The following is an 18,829-nucleotide window of genomic DNA, read 5'->3' as shown; positions in this document are numbered from 1 at the left end:
CTTCCCGTGTGTCTAGTTTGTTTCCCCGATGTAAGTTTCCTTTCGCGTTCGGGGTAGGCCTTTTTTGTGGCCTCGGTACGGGTTTTTCTCTCTCCCTTATTTTTGGTGCCCTTCGTCACCATCGCGAATTTTGATTTCGCCGGCGTGATTTTTCTGCCCATGTCATCGAAGTCTTCCAGCGGCTTCAAGAAGTGCACCCAGTGCGCCCGGGTAATCTCGTTCACTGATAGGCACGCGTCGTGTCTTCAGTGTCTGGGGGCTGGGCATCGCCCGCAGGCCTGTAGTCTTTGTGCTCTTTTACAGAAGAGGACTCAGGTAGCGAGATTGGCCCAGTGGAACGTGTTGTTCTCGGGCTCTTCGTCGACAACAGCACCGGAGGCATCGAGTGCATCGACGTCGACAGCATCAAGACCTTCGACCTCGGCATCAACTGCATCGAGGTATCGACCCTCTGCATCGTCGGTACCGAGACATCGGAAGGCTGCGTCGGCGTCGGTGGTACCGGGACCTCCGCTGTTGCTGATGTCGTCGGACGGTGGTGCTTCAACTGGAGTGCAGGTGAGGGCTGTCCATTCCCCTGCTGGTGGCGGTGAGCCTTCGGGTGGGTCTCCCCCTACCCTGAGGGCTCCTGTGGTACAGCCCCCCTGAGACCGACCTTCTTCGGCCTCGGCCCCGAGGAAGAGACGGCTGGATTCTACGTCCTCCTTGTCGGTACCGGGAAGCTCCGGTGACATGCTTCGTTTGAAAAAATCAAAGAAGCATCGACACCGGTCACCTTCCCGCATCGGTACCGAGAGCACTGGGTCGCCGAGGGAGTCGGCACCCAGTAGGCATCGGCACCGGGAGAACCGCTCACCCTCTGTTCAGGAGGTGTCAGTGCGCTCCACCTTGGACAGCCCAGAACAGCCTCCACGCCCGGAACAGACTCTGACCTCGACGCCTACATTGGCTTCCATGTCTTTCTCCACAGCCGCTCTGCACGAGAGTCTCCGGGCCGTTCTCCCGGAGATCCTGGGAGAGCTGTTGCGCCCTTCCCCTCCGGTACCGGGGATGCTTGCGCCCCCGGTACCGTCGAGTGAGGCGCCGGCTGGCCCCTTGCCCGGGGTGAGGTCTCCGACAGACTGCGGCCGCCTCCCAGGAAGGCTCCCTGACGACGTCGGTGGAGGGAGCTTCGCCGGTGCTGGCGAGGGAGTCTACCTCTCGACGCTCCCAGCGTGGCCGTGTTTCCACGGAGTCGAGTCGGGCGCGGCTTCAGACACAGATTCATGAACTTGTGTCTGATACCGATGGTGAGGCCTCGTGTGTCACGTCTGTGGCCGTGACCACCCTCATACTTACCCTGTTTCTGGGAGTCAGTGGCTGTGCTGGCTTCTGCTTGTCTCTGTGTCTGTCTCTGTCTTAGTTTCTCTCTGGCTCTGTGTGCTGATTGCCCTACTGAATCTCACCTGTGTGGGCTTTGCCTCTTCCAAGATGGCTGCCGCTTCCTCCTGCTTGCCAGTATCCAAGATGGCTCCCGCTGTTACTTTCTATGGGATGCCTGCTCTGAGTGTCAAGCCTCTGTTTGGTTGCAAGGTGATTGCTGCACCTGTGGCTCTGGTGTTGAGGGGCTTCATTAGTGACTTGGAAACTACAGTCCTGGCCTTTGCATTGCCATTTCCTCCGCAGTGCCTTAGGTCCCGAGGTTAGTGTGCTGTTAGCACCGTTTGCTTTCCTTGTCTTTTGCTCTGTGGGTTTTCTGCCCTTCTGTGTTTATTGTTCTGTGGGCTTCCAGCCCTTCTGTGTTATTTGCTCTGTGGGTCTCCTACCCTTCTGTGGGTTTTCAGCCCTTCTGTGTTTATCGCTTGTGGGTTTCCAGCCCTTCTGTGTTTATAGCTCTGTAGGGTTTCAGCCCTTCTGTGTTTATTGCTCTGTGGGTCTCCTACCCTTCTGTGGGTTTTCAGCCCTTCTGTGTTTATCGCTTGTGGGTTTCCAGCCCTTCTGTGTTTATGGCTCTGTAGGGTTTTAGCCCTTCTGTGTTTATTGCTCTGTGGGTCTCCTACCCTTCTGTGGGTTTTCAGCCCTTCTGTGTTTATCGCTTGTAGGGTTTCAGCCCTTCTGTGTTTATTGCTCTATGGGTTTCCTACCCTTCTGTGTCTAGCTCTGCTAGTTCTCTGTGTTTGTTTCCTGTGTATGACTTGTTAGCTTGGGCACAGCTTTGTTGTTAGCTGGTGTATAGCTTTACTAAGTCTTCTGAGTTTGCTCTGTGTCTGTTTCCAGTGCATGACTTGTTAGCTTGGGCACAGCTTTGTTGTTAGCTGGGGTATAGCTTTACTAAGTCTCCTGAGTTTGCTCTGTGTATGTTTCCAGTGCATGACTTGTTAGCTTGGGCACAGCTTTGTTGTTAGCTGGTGTATAGCTTTTCTAAGTCTCCTGAGTTTGCTCTGTGTATGTTCCTGTGTATGACTGGTTGCCTGGGTATAGCGTTCCTATTAGCCTGGGTACAGTCTACTAGTCATTGTGTTGATTCCTGCTGACTGCCAGAACCCGGACAGTTCCTGCTTGTCTGCCTTGCCTTCACCTAGGTGCCAGGGGGCACTCCTGGATCTTCATTCCTGCTGTTCCTGTAAGTCCTACCGGCTGCCAGAACCTGAGGGCTCAACCCGAGGGGGAAGGCAGTCAAGTGTAGGTGAAGCCTGGGTCCAGGGTGTTCCAGTTCCGCTCCAGTGTGTTCCAGTCCAGCGGGTTTCACTCCTGTATGTTCCTGTCCAGTAGGGCCACTCCAGTGTGTCCAGTCCAGCGGGCCCCACTCCAGTGCGCACCTGTCCGGTGCGTTCCAGTTCCGAGTATTCCAGTGTAGAACTCCAGTCCGGAGTTCCGGTCCAGTCTTGTCTTATCTCTACCTTGTAGGTGATCTTGCCTGCCACTGCCGCTCCACGGTAGTGGTCCAAGGACTCACGAAACCAGTGCTCCCGGGGAAGAAGCCTGACAGTGTGCCAAGGTCCGCGTGCACGCGACATCGTGGGAGGAGGAGGAGGACATCAGATATTTCTCTGATGAGGAGTCTGATGGCCTTCCTTCTGATCCCACTCCCTCCCCTGAAAGGCAGCTTTCTCCTCCCGAGAGTCTGTCTTTTGCGGCCTTTGTCCGGGAGATATCTACGGCCATCCCCTTCCCGGTGGTCGTGGAGGATGAGCCCAGGGCTGAAATGTTTGAGCTCTTGGACTATCCTTCTCCACCTAAGGAAGCGTCCACAGTACCCATGCATCATGTCCTCAAAAAGACATTGCTGGCGAACTGGACCAAGCCTTTAACTAATCCCCACATTCCCAAGAAGATCGAGTCCCAGTACCGGATCCATGGGGTCCCAGAGCTGATGCGCACTCAGTTGCCTCACGACTCTGGTGTGGTGGATCTGGCCCTAAAGAAGGCTAAGAGTTCTAGGGAGCATGCTTCGGCGCCCCCGGGCAAAGACTCTAGAACCTTAGACTCCTTTGGGAGGAAGGCCTACCATTCTTCTATGCTCGTGGCCAAGATTCAGTCCTACCAGCTCTACACGAGCATCCATATGCGGAACAATGTGCGGCAGTTGGCGGGCTTGGTGGACAAGCTCCCTCCTGAGCAAGCCAAGCCATTTCAGGAGGTGGTCAGGCAGCTGAAAATTCCTGGCCAGAGGGGTATATGATACCTTTGATGTTGCGTCCAGGGCTGCTGCTCAAGGTGTGGTTTCGCAGACTCTCATGGCTGCGTGCCTCCGACCTGGAGAATAGAATCCAGCAGCGGATTGCGGACTCCCCTTGCCGAGCGGACAACATTTTTGGAGAGAAAGTCGAACAGGTGGTAGAGCAGCTCCACCAGCGGGATACCGCTTTCGACAAGTTCTCCCGCCGGCAGCCTTCAGCATCTACCTCCTCAGGTAGACGTTTTTATGGGGGAAGGAAGACTGTTCCCTACTCTTCTGGTAAGCGTAGGTACAATCCTCCTTCTCGACAGCCTGCGGCCCAGGCTAAGCCCCAGCGCACTCGCTCTCGTCAGCAGCGTGCGCCTCAGCAAGGCCCCACGGCTCCCCAGCAAAAGCAGGAGGCGAGCTTTTGACTGGCTCCAGCAGAGCATAGCCGACATCAACGTATCAGTGCCGGGCGATCTGCCGGTCGGGGGGAGGTTGAAAATTTTTCACCAAAGGTGGCCTCTCATAAACTCGGACCGTTGGGTTCTTCAAATAGTCCGGCAAGGATACACCCTAAATTTGGCCTCGAAATCTCCAAATTGCCCACCGGGAGCTCAATCCTACAGCTTCCAGCACAAGCAGGTACTTGCAGAGGAACTCTCCGCCCTTCTCAGCGCCGATGCGGTCGAGCCCGTGCCATCCGGGCAAGAAGGGCTGGAATTCTATTCCAGGTACTTCCTTGTGGAAAAGAAAACAGGGGGGATGCGTCCCATCCTAGACCTAAGGGCCCTGAACAAATTTCTAGTCAAGGAAAAGTTCAGGATGCTTTCCCTGGGCACCCTTCTTCCCATGATTCAGGAAAACGACTGGCTATGCTCTCTGGACTTGAAGGACGCCTACACGCACATCCCGATACTGCCAGCTCACAGGCAGTATCTGCGATTTCAGCTGGGCACACATCACTTCCAGTACTGTGTGCTACCCTTTGGGCTCGCCTCTGCGCCCAGAGTGTTCACGAAGTGCCTGGCTGTAGTAGCAGTGGCGCTTCGCAGGCTGGGAGTACACGTGTTCCCCTATCTCGATGATTGGCTGGTGAAGAACACATCCGAGGCAGGAGCTCTACAGTCCATGCAGATGACTATTCGCCTCCTGGAGCTACTGGGGTTTGTGATAAATTATCCAAAGTCCCATTTTCTCCCAGTACAGAGACTCAAATTCATAGGAGCTCTGCTGGATTCTCGGACGGCTCGTGCCTATCTCCCAGAGATGAGAGCCAACAACTTGTTGTCCCTCGTCTCTCGGGTGCGAGCGTCCCAGCAGATCACAGCTCGGCAGATGTTGAGATTGTTGGGCCACATGGCCTCCACAGTTCATGTGACTCCCATGGCCCGCCTTCACATGCGATCTGCTCAATGGACCCTAGCTTCCCAGTGGTTTCAGGCTGCTGGGGATCTAGAAGACGTAATCCACCTGTCCACAAGTTTTCTCAAATCCCTGTATTGGTGGACGATTTGGTCCAATTTGACTCTGGGACGTCCTTTCCAAATTCCTCAGCCACAAAAAGTGCTGACTACGGATGCGTCTCTCCTGGGGTGGGGAGCTCATGTCGATGGGCTTCACACCCAGGGAAGCTGGTCCCTCCAGGAACGTGATCTGCAGATCAATCTCCTGGAGTTACGAGCGGTCTGGAACACTCTGAAGGCTTTCAGAGATCGGCTGTCCCACCAAATTATCCAAATTCAGACAGACAACCAGGTTGCCATGTATTACATCAACAAGCAGGTGGGCACCGGATCTCGCCCCCTGTGTCAGGAAGCCGTCAGCATGTGGCTCTGGGCTTGCCGTCACGGCATGTGGCTCCAAGCCACATATCTGGCAGGCGTAAACAACAGTCTGGCCGACAGGTTGAGCAGGATTATGCAACCTCATGAGTGGTCGCTCAACTCCCTAGTAGTGCGCTAGATCTTCCAGGTGTGGGGCACCCCCTTGGTAGATCTCTTTGCATCTCGAGCCAACCACAAAGCCCCTCAATTCTGTTCCAGACTTCAGGCCCCTGGCAGACTGGCATCGGATGCCTTCCTCCTGGACTGAGGGGAAGGTCTGCTGCATGCTTATCCTCCCATACCTCTGGTGGGGAACACTTTGTTGAAACTCAAGCAAGACCGAGGCACCATGATTCTGTTTGCTCCGTTTTGGCCGCGTCAGATCTGGTTCCCTCTTCTTCTGGAGTTGTCCTCCGAAGAACCGTGGAGATTGGAGTGTTTTCCGACCCTCATCACACAGAACGAAGGGGCGCTTCTGCATCCCAACCTCCGGTCTCTGGCTCTCACGGCCTGGATGTTGAGAGCGTAGACTTTGCCTCTTTGGGTCTGTCAGAGGGTGTCTCCCGCATCTTGCTTGCTTCCAGGAAAGATTCCACTAAGAGGAGTTACTTCTTTTATGGAGGAGGTTTGCCGTCTGGTGTGACAACAAGGCCCTAGATCCTCGCTCTTGTCCTACACAGACCCTGCTGACTACCTTCTGCACTTGTCTGAGTCTGTTCTCAAGACCAACTCTGTAAGGGTTCACCTTAGTGCAATCAGTGCATACCATTACCGTGTGGAAGGTAAGCCGATCTCAGGACAGCCTTTAGTTGTTCGCTTCATGAGAGGTTTGCTTTTGTCAAAGCCCCCCGTCAAACCTCCTACAGTGTCATGGGATCTCAATGTCGTTCTCACCCAGCTGATGAAACCTCCTTTTGAGCCACTGAACTCCTGCCATCTGAAGTACTTGACCTGGAAGGTCATTTTCTTGGTGGCAGTTACTTCAGCTCGTAGAGTCAGTGAGCTTCAGGCCCTGGTAGCCCAGGCCCCTTACACCAAATTTCATCATAAAAGAGTAGTCCTCCGCACTCACCCTAAGTTCTTGCCGAAGGTAGTGTCGGAGTTCCATCTGAACCAGTCAATTGTCTTGCCAACATTCTTTCCCCGTCCTCATTCCTGCCCTGCTGAACGTCAGCTGCACACATTGGACTGCAAAAGAGCATTGGCCTTCTATCTGGAGCGGACACAGCCCAACAGACAGTCCGCCCAATTGTTTGTTTCTTTTGATCCCAACAGGAGGGGAGTGGCTGTCGGGAAACGCACCATATCCAATTGGCTAGCAGATTGCATTTCCTTCACTTACGCCCAGGCTGGGCTGGCTCTTGAGGGTCATGTCACGGCTCACAATGTCAGAGCCATGGCTGCGTCAGTGGCCCACTTGAAGTCAGCCACTATTGAAGAGATCTGCAAAGCTGCGACGTGGTCATCTGTCCACACATTCACATCTCATTACTGCCTGCAGCAGGATACCCGACGCGACAGTCGGTTCGGGCAGTCAGTGCTTCAGAATCTGTTCGGGGTTTAGAATCCAACTCCATCCCCCTAGGCCCATGTTTTATTCTGTTCCAGGCTACACTCTCAGTTAGTTGGATAAGTTGTTAGGTCAATCTCAGTTATGTCCTCACCGTTGAGAGGCCTAATTGACCATGTTTGTTGTTTTGAGTGAGCCTGGGGGCTAGGGATACCCCATCAGTGAGAACAAGCAGCCTGCTTGTCCTCGGAGAAAGCGAATGCTACATACCTGTAGAAGGTATTCTCCGAGGACAGCAGGCTGATTGTTCTCACAAACCCGCCCGCCTCCCCTTTGGAGTTGTGTCTTCCCTTGTCTTTGTCTTGCTACATATGGGACTGACAAACACGAGCCGGTTCGGGCGGGAAGACGGCCGCGCATGCGCGGTGCGCATGGGCGCGCGAGGACTAGCAAAGGCCTTTGCTAGTGAAGTTTCCGATTGGAGGGGCTGCCGTGGACGTCACCCATCAGTGAGAACAATCAGCCTGCTGTCCTCGGAGAATACCTTCTACAGGTATGTAGCATTCGCTTTGCCCAGAGTCACAAGGAGCTTCAGTGGGAATCGAACTCAGTTCCCCAGGATCAAAGTCCACAGCACTAACCACTAGGCTACTCCTCCACTCCTCCAGTGTTTCTGATGTTATAGAGGGTGATCATCAGGTATCTAGTGATCACCAGATGGTGTGGTTCATTATTAAGACAGGTATGGAGAGGGTTCATTCAAAAGTGAAGGTGGTAGACTTTAAAAAAACTAGCTTTGTTGAGATGGGGGATTACCTCAAGGAGTTGTTCCCATCCAGCTAACATCTGGGAGAAGCATAAAAACAGTTGGACAAACTAAAAGGAGCTATTTTAAGAGCATCACATATTTTTGTATGTAAAGTAAAAGAGAAAAAGGATGCTTTGGTTCTCAAAAGCAGTAGCGGAAAAAGTAAGCAGAAAGAAATTAGACTTCATAAACTACAAGAGTTCACAGAAAGAGAAAGACAGGTAATAATATCTTGAAAAGCAATCAGAAAAGCAAAGATACAAATTTAAGAAAAATGTTAGTGGTAGGAGGAAGCACAAAAGTGGCGTTGTTAGACTCAAGGGTGAAGGGAGAGGAATATGTAGAAGCTGACAAGGATAAGGTGAAATCGCAGAATAAATATTTTTGTTCTCTGAAGTTGGACCACAGAAAACAAATAGGAATGGTAGCCATTCAACAATTTTCAGAGGACTGTGTTCGTGAGGAGCTAGCTAAACTCAAGGTGAATAAAGAGATGGAGCTGAATGGCTTACATCTGAGGGCACTGAAGGAACGTAGGGAAATTTTGATGGCTTCTCTATCTGACCTTTCTAATGCTTCTCTAGAGGCAGGAGTGGTCCTAGAGGACTCTAAAAGGGCAGATGTGGTTTCTCTCTACAAAAGCGGAAGGAGGAGATTGGGAACTACAGACCGGTTAATCTGACCTCTGTGGTAAGTAAATTAATGGAAGCACTTCTAAAAAAAGAGAATAATGAGGTTTCTGGAATCCAATGGATTGCAGGCCCAATGCTGCATGGTTTCACTAGAAGCAGGTCTCATCAGACAAATCCAATTAATTTCTTTGACTGAGTGACCACAGAGTTGGATTGAGGGAGAGCGCTGGATGCAGTGCACTTAGATTTTAGCAAAGCCTTTGATACAGTCCGCATAACAGTTTATAAATAAACTTAGTACCTTGGGTATGGGCCCTAAATTGACTGACTGACAGGAACTGGTTGAAAGGAAGACAACAAAGGGTAGTGGTAAATGGAGCTCACTCTGAGAAAAGGTACCTTACAAATGGTGTGCAGTAAAGATCAATTCTCCAAGGATAAGCATGCCAGTTGTATTCTCACAGCTGGGTGACGTCATCCAACAGAGCCTGGAGCGGATGCTGACTAGTGAGGTGAATGTAGAAATTTCTAGGAGCGTCCCACTGCGCATGTGCTGGTGCTTTTCTGCCCAACATGCGAACTCGGGTCCCCTCAGTCTTCATTTTTCCATGGAGCAGGGAGGCCATATCTTTGTGTTCTCCTCACAATACGTGTGGGTATTTTTCTCCTTTTTGTAATTCTTTTCTCAATCTCTATTTTATTTCCTTTTTTTTTTAAATAGCATTTTCAGCTTTTCAAGTTTCCTTTCTTTCTTGTGAGTTGCTAGGCCTGCTTTGGCCGGAGCACCGTCCTCAGTTTGAATTCTGCACCTTTTTAGAGTTCACAATTGAGGAGTTTAATTTGGCCGCAATTCTCTTTTCGATGTCTAAGAAGACCACCAGTGGCTTCAAGAGCTGCGCCCAGTGTACTCAGATGATTTCTGTGTCGGACCCACACTCAAGGTGCATCGGGTGCTTTGGGCCTAAACATTAGCCTAACTTGTGTTCTCTCTGTTTGCAAATAAAGTTGAGGACACAGAGGGTGCAGCAGGTCCAGCAAGGGCAACATTTTGGCTCCTCGAAGGCCAGTCCATTGACATCGACACCGGTAGCATCAACCTCAGTGGCTGCTCAGACTTCGACTACCACTGGGAATGCATCAGCATCAAGGAGGTCTCCCCCTCTCTCGATTTTGGGCACTGAAAGTAGGCCACGGGACTAGACAGCATCAGACCCAACACCAAAGGCGCACACAGGTTTGACGTTGTCCTCCTTTGCGAAGGACTGCTATTCTGAGCGTTGTTAGAAGCCTAAGAAGCATAAGCAACTGTCCTATTTGACACACGGTGCTGGATGTACCAGGGCAGGGGCTAAAAGTTGATTTAAAAAAAGCTTTTTTTGTTTGACTGTTGCACGCAATTGAGGTTTTGAACTTAAATATATAAAACATGAAGATATAAAAATATGCTTGAAGACCAGTGACGATTGGAGAGTGGAGGCTAAAACCAAAGAGTGCCCAATGACTCTGCCAAACTGAGGTTTCCTAAAAAAAAGTTTTACTTTCCAGCATCACAAGCCCAGAATTATAAAGTTTGAGGGGCAGGGACATCGGCATCACCAACACTGGAAGGATTCCTACCCCTCTTTGGTAGAGGTGCTGATGCGCAAGTCTCCGAGCAGCCAGGTTTTCGTTTCTGGTTCAGCACTGACTCCTCCTGAGGCTGCCTGTGTCCCAGCTCCCCCACATTCGCCTATTCCTTGAGCCATGCTCAGGGAGGAGCTGATGCAGATACCGCTGTTGCACTCTGATTGGGCATCGAGGGTGCTTGCACCAACTGTGGATCAACCCCAGATTCTTCCTGAGGCTCCTACCATGCCTGTGGAGAGATCCTCGGTGCTGGCGCATTGAAGGGTGTCAACACTGACCCAGTCAGTACTGCTCTCGACATCGGGGGAGGAAACTTTCCCAAAGTCTGAGGGTAGGACTGTACCTCGGTGCCCTTCGGGGCTTGGATGTGGTTCCACTTAGCTAGGGCAGACACAGACTCGCTCAGTCCAGTCTGAGTACGATGAGGAGTCTGACTGGGACTGCTCATGGCTCTCAGAAGAAGACCCTTATTACTTCTCAGAGGAGGAGTCTTATGGGGGTCCCTTCTGATCCCTCCTTGCCTCAAGAGAGATGTAAATCTCCACCTGAGGGGTCTCAATTTCACTGGTTTTGTCCGGGAGATAGCTTCGGCCATCCCATTGGAGATGGAGGAGGAACTCAGGGTAGAGATGTTATTTGTTCTGGACTATGAGTCGCCTCCTAAGGAAAGCGTCACAGTACCGTTGCACCCTGTCCTTGAAGATGCACTGATGAAGAAGTGGGAATCTCCCCTCACAGTGCAAGTTTCACCTAAGAAGGTGGATACACAATATCATATCCAGAAGGCTCCTGTATTCGAGAGGGCACAACTGCCTCTCCACTCTTTGGTTGTCGAAACCTCCCTCAAACGAGCTAGTGGCTCTAGAACTCATATCTTGGCTTCCCCAGGTATTGAGGCTTGGACACTAGACTCGTTTGGGAGGAAGGTTTATCATGTCTTGATGCTTATTGCCTGCATCCAGTCCTACACCAGCCTTTACATGAAATCTTTGCTATGTGGTACACTTACTCTTGCGGATTCTGTCCCTCAGGAGCAGGCTGCAGAAAGTATCTGGCCAGGGGCACTTAATATTCTTTTGATATTGCATCTGAACTGTCAGCTACGGGTGTGGGGATGCACAGACTCTCATGGCTGCATGAATCTGACCTAGAACCAGTGGTTCAGGAGAGGTTGGCGGATGTACCTTGCTGAGGAGATAATCTTTTTGGGGACAAGGTGGAGGTCACTGACCTCATAAAGAAACATACAGATACCATCCTGATGGTGTAGACAGCATGAAGAGGGGGACCTAGCGAAGCTTAAAAGATGATCCAAAATTTGGCAGCAAGATTTAATTCTAAAAAATACAGGTCATGCATTTGGGCTTTGCTACTGGACTGCCAGTAGCACAGTTACACATACCGCCTCCTCTTGAGCTAGTGATAAGTTCAGCTGTCCTATCAGTTGTCATGACAAGTAGTGCTCAGTACTGACCTGTGCACTAGCTGTCACAGCAGGGCATACTTCTGCCCTCCCATGTTACACCCAGCTTCCACCCATTCTTGCGCTAAGCAGCTAACATGGGATTTTTAACACAAAGGCTCTGTTTTTAGCACAGTAGACAGAAATGGGGGCCCATGCTACTGGCTACCATGCTGAAAACCCTGCGTTGGCTACTTAATGCAACTCGATGTGAAGCATCTGCTAAAACAACTTTTTTCTCAATTCCTTAGGAAGTATTTATCTTGCTGTCCTGGGCTATATGAACAAAACCATGAAAGTAATCAGGCAATTTATGTAATTATGCTGCTGTGCCTTGCCCACTCTTATGCTTGCATAGTATAAACTGACATTTTCAATGTTCAACGTCTGCAGATGGGAGAAGGATGGGCAAGTGAGCCGAGAAGTCTGGGAGAAAGCTGGACAGCAAGGACTGCTAGGAGTGAATACTTGTGAGGAACATGGCGGCATTGGTGGAGACCTTCTATCCACAGCGGTGACCTGGGAGGAACAGTAAGTGTTAACTGTCTGTTTGAGCATAAGCTTCAGTAGAGTATGGGACTTGACTATTTGCTTAGCTGTAAGCACACTCTATGCAAAGCACTACAATGCAAAAATAAACATAATCATAATAAAACATATATGATAAAATATCTCAGATATAGTTTTGGCTATAGCAAAAAAAAATTTATATACAGTGGTGGAAATAAGTATTTGATCCCTTGCTGATTTTGTAAGTTTGCCCACTGACAAAGACATGAGCAGCCCATAATTGAAGGGTAGGTTATTGGTAACAGTGAGAGATAGCACATCACAAATTAAATCCGGAAAATCACATTGTGGAAAGTATATGAATTTATTTGCATTCTGCAGAGGGAAATAAGTATTTAATCCCTCTGGCAAACAAGACCTAATACTTGGTGGCAAAACCCTTGTTGGCAAGCACAGCGGTCAGACGTCTTCTGTAGTTGATGATGAGGTTTGCACACATGTCAGGAGGAATTTTGGTCCACTCCTCTTTGCAGATCATCTCTAAATCATTAAGAGTTCTGGGCTGTCGCTTGGCAACTCGCAGCTTCAGCTCCCTCCATAAGTTTTCAATGGGATTAAGGTCTGGTGACTGGCTAGGCCACTCCATGACCCTAATGTGCTTCTTCCTGAGCCACTCCTTTGTTGCCTTGGCTGTATGTTTTGGGTCATTGTCGTGCTGGAAGACCCAGCCACGACCCATTTTTAAGGCCCTGGCGGAGGGAAGGAGGTTGTCACTCAGAATTGTACGGTACATGGCCCCATCCATTCTCCCATTGATGCGGTGAAGTAGTCCTGTGCCCTTAGCAGAGAAACACCCCCAAAACATAACATTTCCACCTCCATGCTTGACAGTGGGGACGGTGTTCTTTGGGTCATAGGCAGCATTTCTCTTCCTCCAAACACGGCGAGTTGAGTTCATGCCAAAGAGCTCAATTTTTGTCTCATCTGACCACAGCACCTTCTCCCAATCACTCTCGGCATCATCCAGGTGTTCACTGGCAAACTTCAGACGGGCCGTCACATGTGCCTTCCGGAGCAGGGGGACCTTGCGGGCACTGCAGGATTGCAATCCGTTATGTCGTAATGTGTTACCAATGGTTTTCGTGGTGACAGTGGTCCCAGCTGCCTTGAGATCATTGACAAGTTCCCCCCTTGTAGTTGTAGGCTGATTTCTAACCTTCCTCATGATCAAGGATACCCCACGAGGTGAGATTTTGCGTGGAGCCCCAGATCTTTGTCGATTGACAGTCATTTTGTACTTCTTCCATTTTCTTACTATGGCACCAACAGTTGTCTCCTTCTCGCCCAGCGTCTTACTGATGGTTTTGTAGCCCATTCCAGCCTTGTGCAGGTGTATGATCTTGTCCCTGACATCCTTAGACAGCTCCTTGCTCTTGGCCATTTTGTAGAGGTTAGAGTCTGACTGATTCACTGAGTCTGTGGACAGGTGTCTTTCATACAGGTGACCATTGCCGACAGCTGTCTGTCATGCAGGTAACGAGTTGATTTGGAGCATCTACCTGGTCTGTAGGGGCCAGATCTCTTACTGGTTGGTGGGGGATCAAATACTTATTTCCCTCTGCAGAATGCAAATAAATTCATATACTTTCCACAATGTGATTTTCCGGATTTAAGATTTTCCGGATTTAATTTGTGATGTGCTATCTCTCACTGTTACCAATAACCTACCCTTCAATTATGGGCTGCTCATGTCTTTGTCAGTGGGCAAACTTACAAAATCAGCAAGGGATCAAATACTTATTTCCACCACTGTATATAATATATACACACACACTGACTCATGAATTTTAGACAAAATATAAATCTCATAAACTAGGTAAACCAATTGCTCGACTAGGAAAAACCTGGGGCCCATTTTCAAAGGAATTATGCTTCTAACTTTGAGTTATGCTCATAAATTGGCCTTTTTGAAGGTAAAATTATGTATCATACCTGATAATTTTCTTTCCATTAATCATAGCTGATCAATCCATAGACTGGTGGGTTGTGTCCATCTACCAGCAGGTGGAGATAGAGAGCAATCCTTTTGCCTCCCTATATGTGGTCATGTGCTGCCGGAAACTCCTCAGTATGTCGATATCAAAGCTCCATCCGCAGGACTCAGCACTTAGAGAATTACACCCACAAAGGGACACTCTGCCCAGCTCACCACCGCCGAAACGGGGGAGGGGAATCAACCCAGCTCATCCCCACACAAGTGGGGGGAGGGGAATCCGTCCAGCTCATCCCCGCGGAGTGGGGAAGGGACACCACACCTGCCGATGCGGGGGGATGTGGCTTATCCTGCAACCGCAACCGCGGGAGGAGCTGACTGACCCTAACACCGCCGAAGCGGGAGGGGTACAAAGCTGCCCTACAGCCGCACGAAACGGGAGGGAGCGCCGGCAGAATTTAGGTCTCAATCCAGCCTCGTAAAACGGAGGGGAGAGGAATGCAGCAGCTCACTGTAACACAAAATCGTCTCAACTCCTGAAGAATCCAATTGAAAAAACTTGAACACGAAGTCCTCCTGAACAGGAACTGAAGACTAAACTTGAACCTGAAATGCAACCAGAATATAAACAGTACAGATATCTGGGAGGGGCTATGGATTGATCAGCTATGATTAATGGAAAGAAAATGATCAGGTATGATACATAATTTTACCTTCCATATCATCATGCTGATCAATCCATAGACTGGTGGGATGTACCGAAGCAGTACTCACCCAGGGCGGGACACAGAAATCCCTGACCGCAACACAGAAGCTCCAAACCGGGCCTCCGCCCGAGCAGCCACAGTCAAGCGGTAATGTCTGGAGAAGGTATGAGCTGATGCCCAAGTTGCCGCCCTACAAATCTCTTCCAAGGAGACGGACTCGGCCTCTGCCATCGAGGCCGCCTGTGCTCTAGTGGAGTGAGCCTTCAGCTGGATAGGCGGCACCTTCCCTGTGGCCACATAAGCCGCTGCAATGGGTTCCTTGACCCATCGTGCCACTGTAGGCTTGGCAGCCTGCAGACCCTTACGAGGACCTGCGAACAGCACAAACAGATGATCCGACTTCCGGAATCATTGGTCACCTCCAAGTATCTGATGATGACTCGTCTCACATCTAAATATTTGAGAGCAGAGTACTCCTCTGGGTAGCCCTCCCTACGAAAGGAGGGTAGACAGAGCTGTTGATTCACATGGAAGCGAGAACCAATCTTGGGCAGGAAGGAAGGCACTGTGCGATTAGACACTCCTGCCTCAGTGAACTGCAGAAAGGGCTGTCGACATGATAGCGCCTGGAGCTCGGAAACTCTTCTGGCTGAAGTGATAGCCACCAAAAGACTGCTTTCAACGTCAATTCTTTCAGAGATGCCCTCGACAAGGGTTCACAAGGCGGCTTCTGCAAGGCTCTTAGCACCAGATTGAGATTCCACGCAGGTACCACTGCGTGCAGAGGAGGGTGCAGGTGAATAACTCTCTTGAGAAAGCGCACCACATCTGTCTGCAATGCCAGGGAAACACCCTTCAGGTGACCCCTGAAGCCAGCAAGAGCTGCTACCTGGACCTTAAGGGAACTGAGCGACAGGCCTTTTTCCAGACCTTCTTGCAGGAACGTTAACACTGATGAAATTGGAGCAGTGAAGGGAGAAAGTGAGCCTGCCTCACACCACGATGCAAAGGTATGCCAAACCCTGGCGTAATCAGTAGAAGTAGAGCACTTCCTTGCTCTCAGCATAGTGGCGATGACCTTGTCTGAGAAGCTCTGCTTGCTCCGACGCTGCCGCTCAATAGCCAGGCCGTAAGACCAAAGGGGGAGGGATCCTCCATGACCACGGGACCCTGATGCAACAGGCCCCGCTCCGCTGGCATCTGCAGAGGTCCGTCCACTGAGAGCCTGATCAAGTCCGCATACCAGGGACGTCTGGGCCAATCCGGACTCACCAGGATTATCCGGCCCGGATGCTTTGCCACCCGGCCTAGCACCCTGCCCAACATGGGCCAAGGCGGGAGCACAAAGAGGAGCTCCTGTGTCGGCCACTGTTGGAGAAGAGCATCTACTCCCAGAGATTGAGGGTCCCGTCCTCTGCTGAAAAAGCGCGGCACTTGGCAATTGGCTGAAGACGCCATCAAATCCAGGCTCGGCTTGCCCCAGCGCTTTGTGATGTCCAAGAACGCCTGAGCAATATTCATGACTCCCGCAATGTGGGCCGCCGACAGCTGTTCCAGGTTTGCTTCCGCCCACAGGCATAGCTTCATGGCCTCCTTGGCTAGAAGGGCGCTCCTGGTACCTCCCCGGAGATTGACATAGGCCACAGCCGTGGCATTGTCTGACAGGACCCGTACTGGCTTCAGCGCCAGGCCCGGGAGAAACTCCAAAGGCGCCAACCGAATGGCTCTGAGTTCCGGGAGGTTGATAGACCACTCTGCCTGTGCAGGGGACCAGAGCCCCTGCGCTGTCCTTCCCAAGCAGTGGGCTCCCCAGCCCCACAAAGAGGCGCCTGCCGTGACGAGGGGTCATAAGAGGCATTCCTGCGGACGACTTGTCTGGCCTCAGCCACCAGCTCAGCGCCTTGCGCACCGCTGGATCCAAGGGAAGGCACACAGTGTAATCCTCCGAAGCTGGAGTCCATCGCTGCAGCAGAGAGAGCTGTATAGGTCTCATATGGGCCCTGACCCAGGGCACTACTTCCATCATGGCCGTCATAGAGCCCAACAGCTGCCCATAGTCCCAAGCCCGAAGAGAAGAGGCTGCTAGGAACTTGTCCACCTGAGCCTGAAGCTTGACAATCCGATTGTCTGGCAGGAACACTCTGCCCACTTGGGGTTCGAATCGAACTCCCAGATACTCCAGGGACTGAGTCGGGCGCAGCTGGCTTTTCTCCCAGTTGATGATCCACCTCAGGGAGCTCACAAGAGCAATCACCCGGTCTGAAGCTCTGCCGCACTCTGGAGGGCTCGGATCAACCAGTCGTCCAGATAAGGATGGACTTGTACTCCTTTCTTGCGTAGGAAGGCCGCGATAACCACCATAACTTGGAGAAGGTCCGCGGAGCAGTAGCCAACCCGAACGGGAGGGCTCTGAACTGGGAGTGTCCTCAGAACTGCAAAACGCGGAGAGCGTTGATGAGGAGGCCAGATGGGAATATGCAAGTAAGCTTCCTTGATGTCCAAGGATGCCAGGAACTCCCCTGCCTGCACTGCCGCTATAACAGAGCGGAGAGTCTCCATCCGGAAGTGCCGAACTTCCAAAGCCCGATTGACCCCTTTGAGGTCGAGGATAGGCCAGACAAAACCTCCTTTCTTAGCTACCACAAAGTAAATGGAGTAACGTCCTGTGCCAGGGTGACCTTCTGGCACCGGAACGACCGCACCCAGGCGGATCAGATTGTCCAAAGTCTGCTGCACTGCCACAGCTTGACCGGAGACTTGCAGGGAGAGTGCACAAACCCGATTCTTAAGGGTCGGCAGAACTCTAGCTTGTAGCCGTCTCTGATGACTTCCAGCACCCAAGCGTCTGAAGTTACCCTGGTCCACTCGCCCAGAAACGAGGATAGGCGTCCTCCAATCTGCTCTGGGCCATGGACCAGCGCCCCGTCATTGGGTACGAGACCCTGGGGGAGGACCGGAGGAGGCACCTCCGGGACGGCGGTCTCTGCGAAAGGAATGCTGCTTGGGGGAGAAAATCCTTTTGATGGAAGAGGGGGCAGAGGAGCTCGACTTGCCCAGGCAGTACCGACGGGCTTCCTGAAATCGTCCTTTAGAGGAACCGGGGCGGGCACCATTGGCCCGAGCCCTGACCTCCGGTAACCTCTTGCCCTTAGACGTGTCAAGATCGGTCACAATCTTGTCCAGCTCGACCCCAAAGAGCAGCTTGCCTTTAAAAGGCAACTTAGCCAGGCGAGTCTTAGAGGCGTGGTCAGCAGACCAATGCTTCAGCCAAAGCCACCGCCGTGTTGAGACGGTCTGAGCCATACCTTTAGCCGAGGCTCTCAAGACATCATTCAGCCAGCCTGCCAAGTAGGCCAAGCCCGATTCCAGGGCTGGCCAATCAGCCCTCAAGGAAGGATCCGAGGGGGAAGCCCGCTGCGCAAGCGTCAGGCACGCCCTGGCCACATAGGAGCCACAAATTGAGGCTTGTAAACTTAAAGCAGCCGCCTCGAAGGACGACTTTAAAGCCGCCTCCAAACTCCTGTCTTGGGCGGCCTTTAGGGCCGTGCCACCTTCCACCGGCAACGCCGTTTTCTTAGTCACCGCAGTGATTGAAGAATCCATGGTAGGCCCAAGAAAGGCCTCCCGTTCACCTTCAGGCAGAGGATAGAGGCGGGACATAGCCCTAGCCACTTTAAGGCTCGCTTCTGGGAAATCCCATGAGCCGAAATCAAGGTGTGCATGGCTTCATGCACGTGGAAGGTTCTAGACGGACGCTTAGTCCCCCACATAATGGCACAGCCAACAAAGGCTGAGGGAGAGACGTCCTCCGGAGAGGAACTCTTCAAAATGCTCATGGCCTGCACTAACAGGTTGGGCAAATCCTCTGAGCGAAAGATCCGTGCTGCAGAGGGGTCATCCGCTCCAAACGAGCGGGAATCCGTCTCCTCCAAGGAATCCCCAAAGGACCGTTGGGAGAACTCAGATATGCTGCCCTCATCTACATCAGAGGAGACAGAGTCCTCTAGGGCCTGGAAGTCCACCCGAGGGCGTTTGCTTCCGGAGGCCTCAGCCCCTTGATCAGAGGGGGGAGCCGGGGCAGCGTTTATCATAAGAAAAGCCTGATGCAGCAGCAA

The 18,829-nt window shown here is 51.7% G+C and overlaps 1 protein-coding gene across 1 annotated transcript in view; it reads left to right on the top strand.

Annotated features, from left to right (window-relative positions):
* Positions 1-18,829, top strand: part of ACADL (acyl-CoA dehydrogenase long chain) — a 191,907-nt gene that overhangs the window by 52,076 nt on the left and 121,002 nt on the right. Inside the window, exon 4 of the mRNA XM_030210840.1 lies at positions 11,898-12,035. Within this exon, the coding sequence (XP_030066700.1) occupies positions 11,898-12,035 (138 nt within the window). The remainder of the gene's footprint in view (positions 1-11,897; positions 12,036-18,829) is intronic.

This window comes from Microcaecilia unicolor, chromosome 7 (assembly GCF_901765095.1).
Source record: "Microcaecilia unicolor chromosome 7, aMicUni1.1, whole genome shotgun sequence".
In the NCBI taxonomy this organism is placed as follows: domain Eukaryota; kingdom Metazoa; phylum Chordata; class Amphibia; order Gymnophiona; family Siphonopidae; genus Microcaecilia; species Microcaecilia unicolor.
This window is presented reverse-complemented; position numbering and strand designations above follow the sequence as displayed.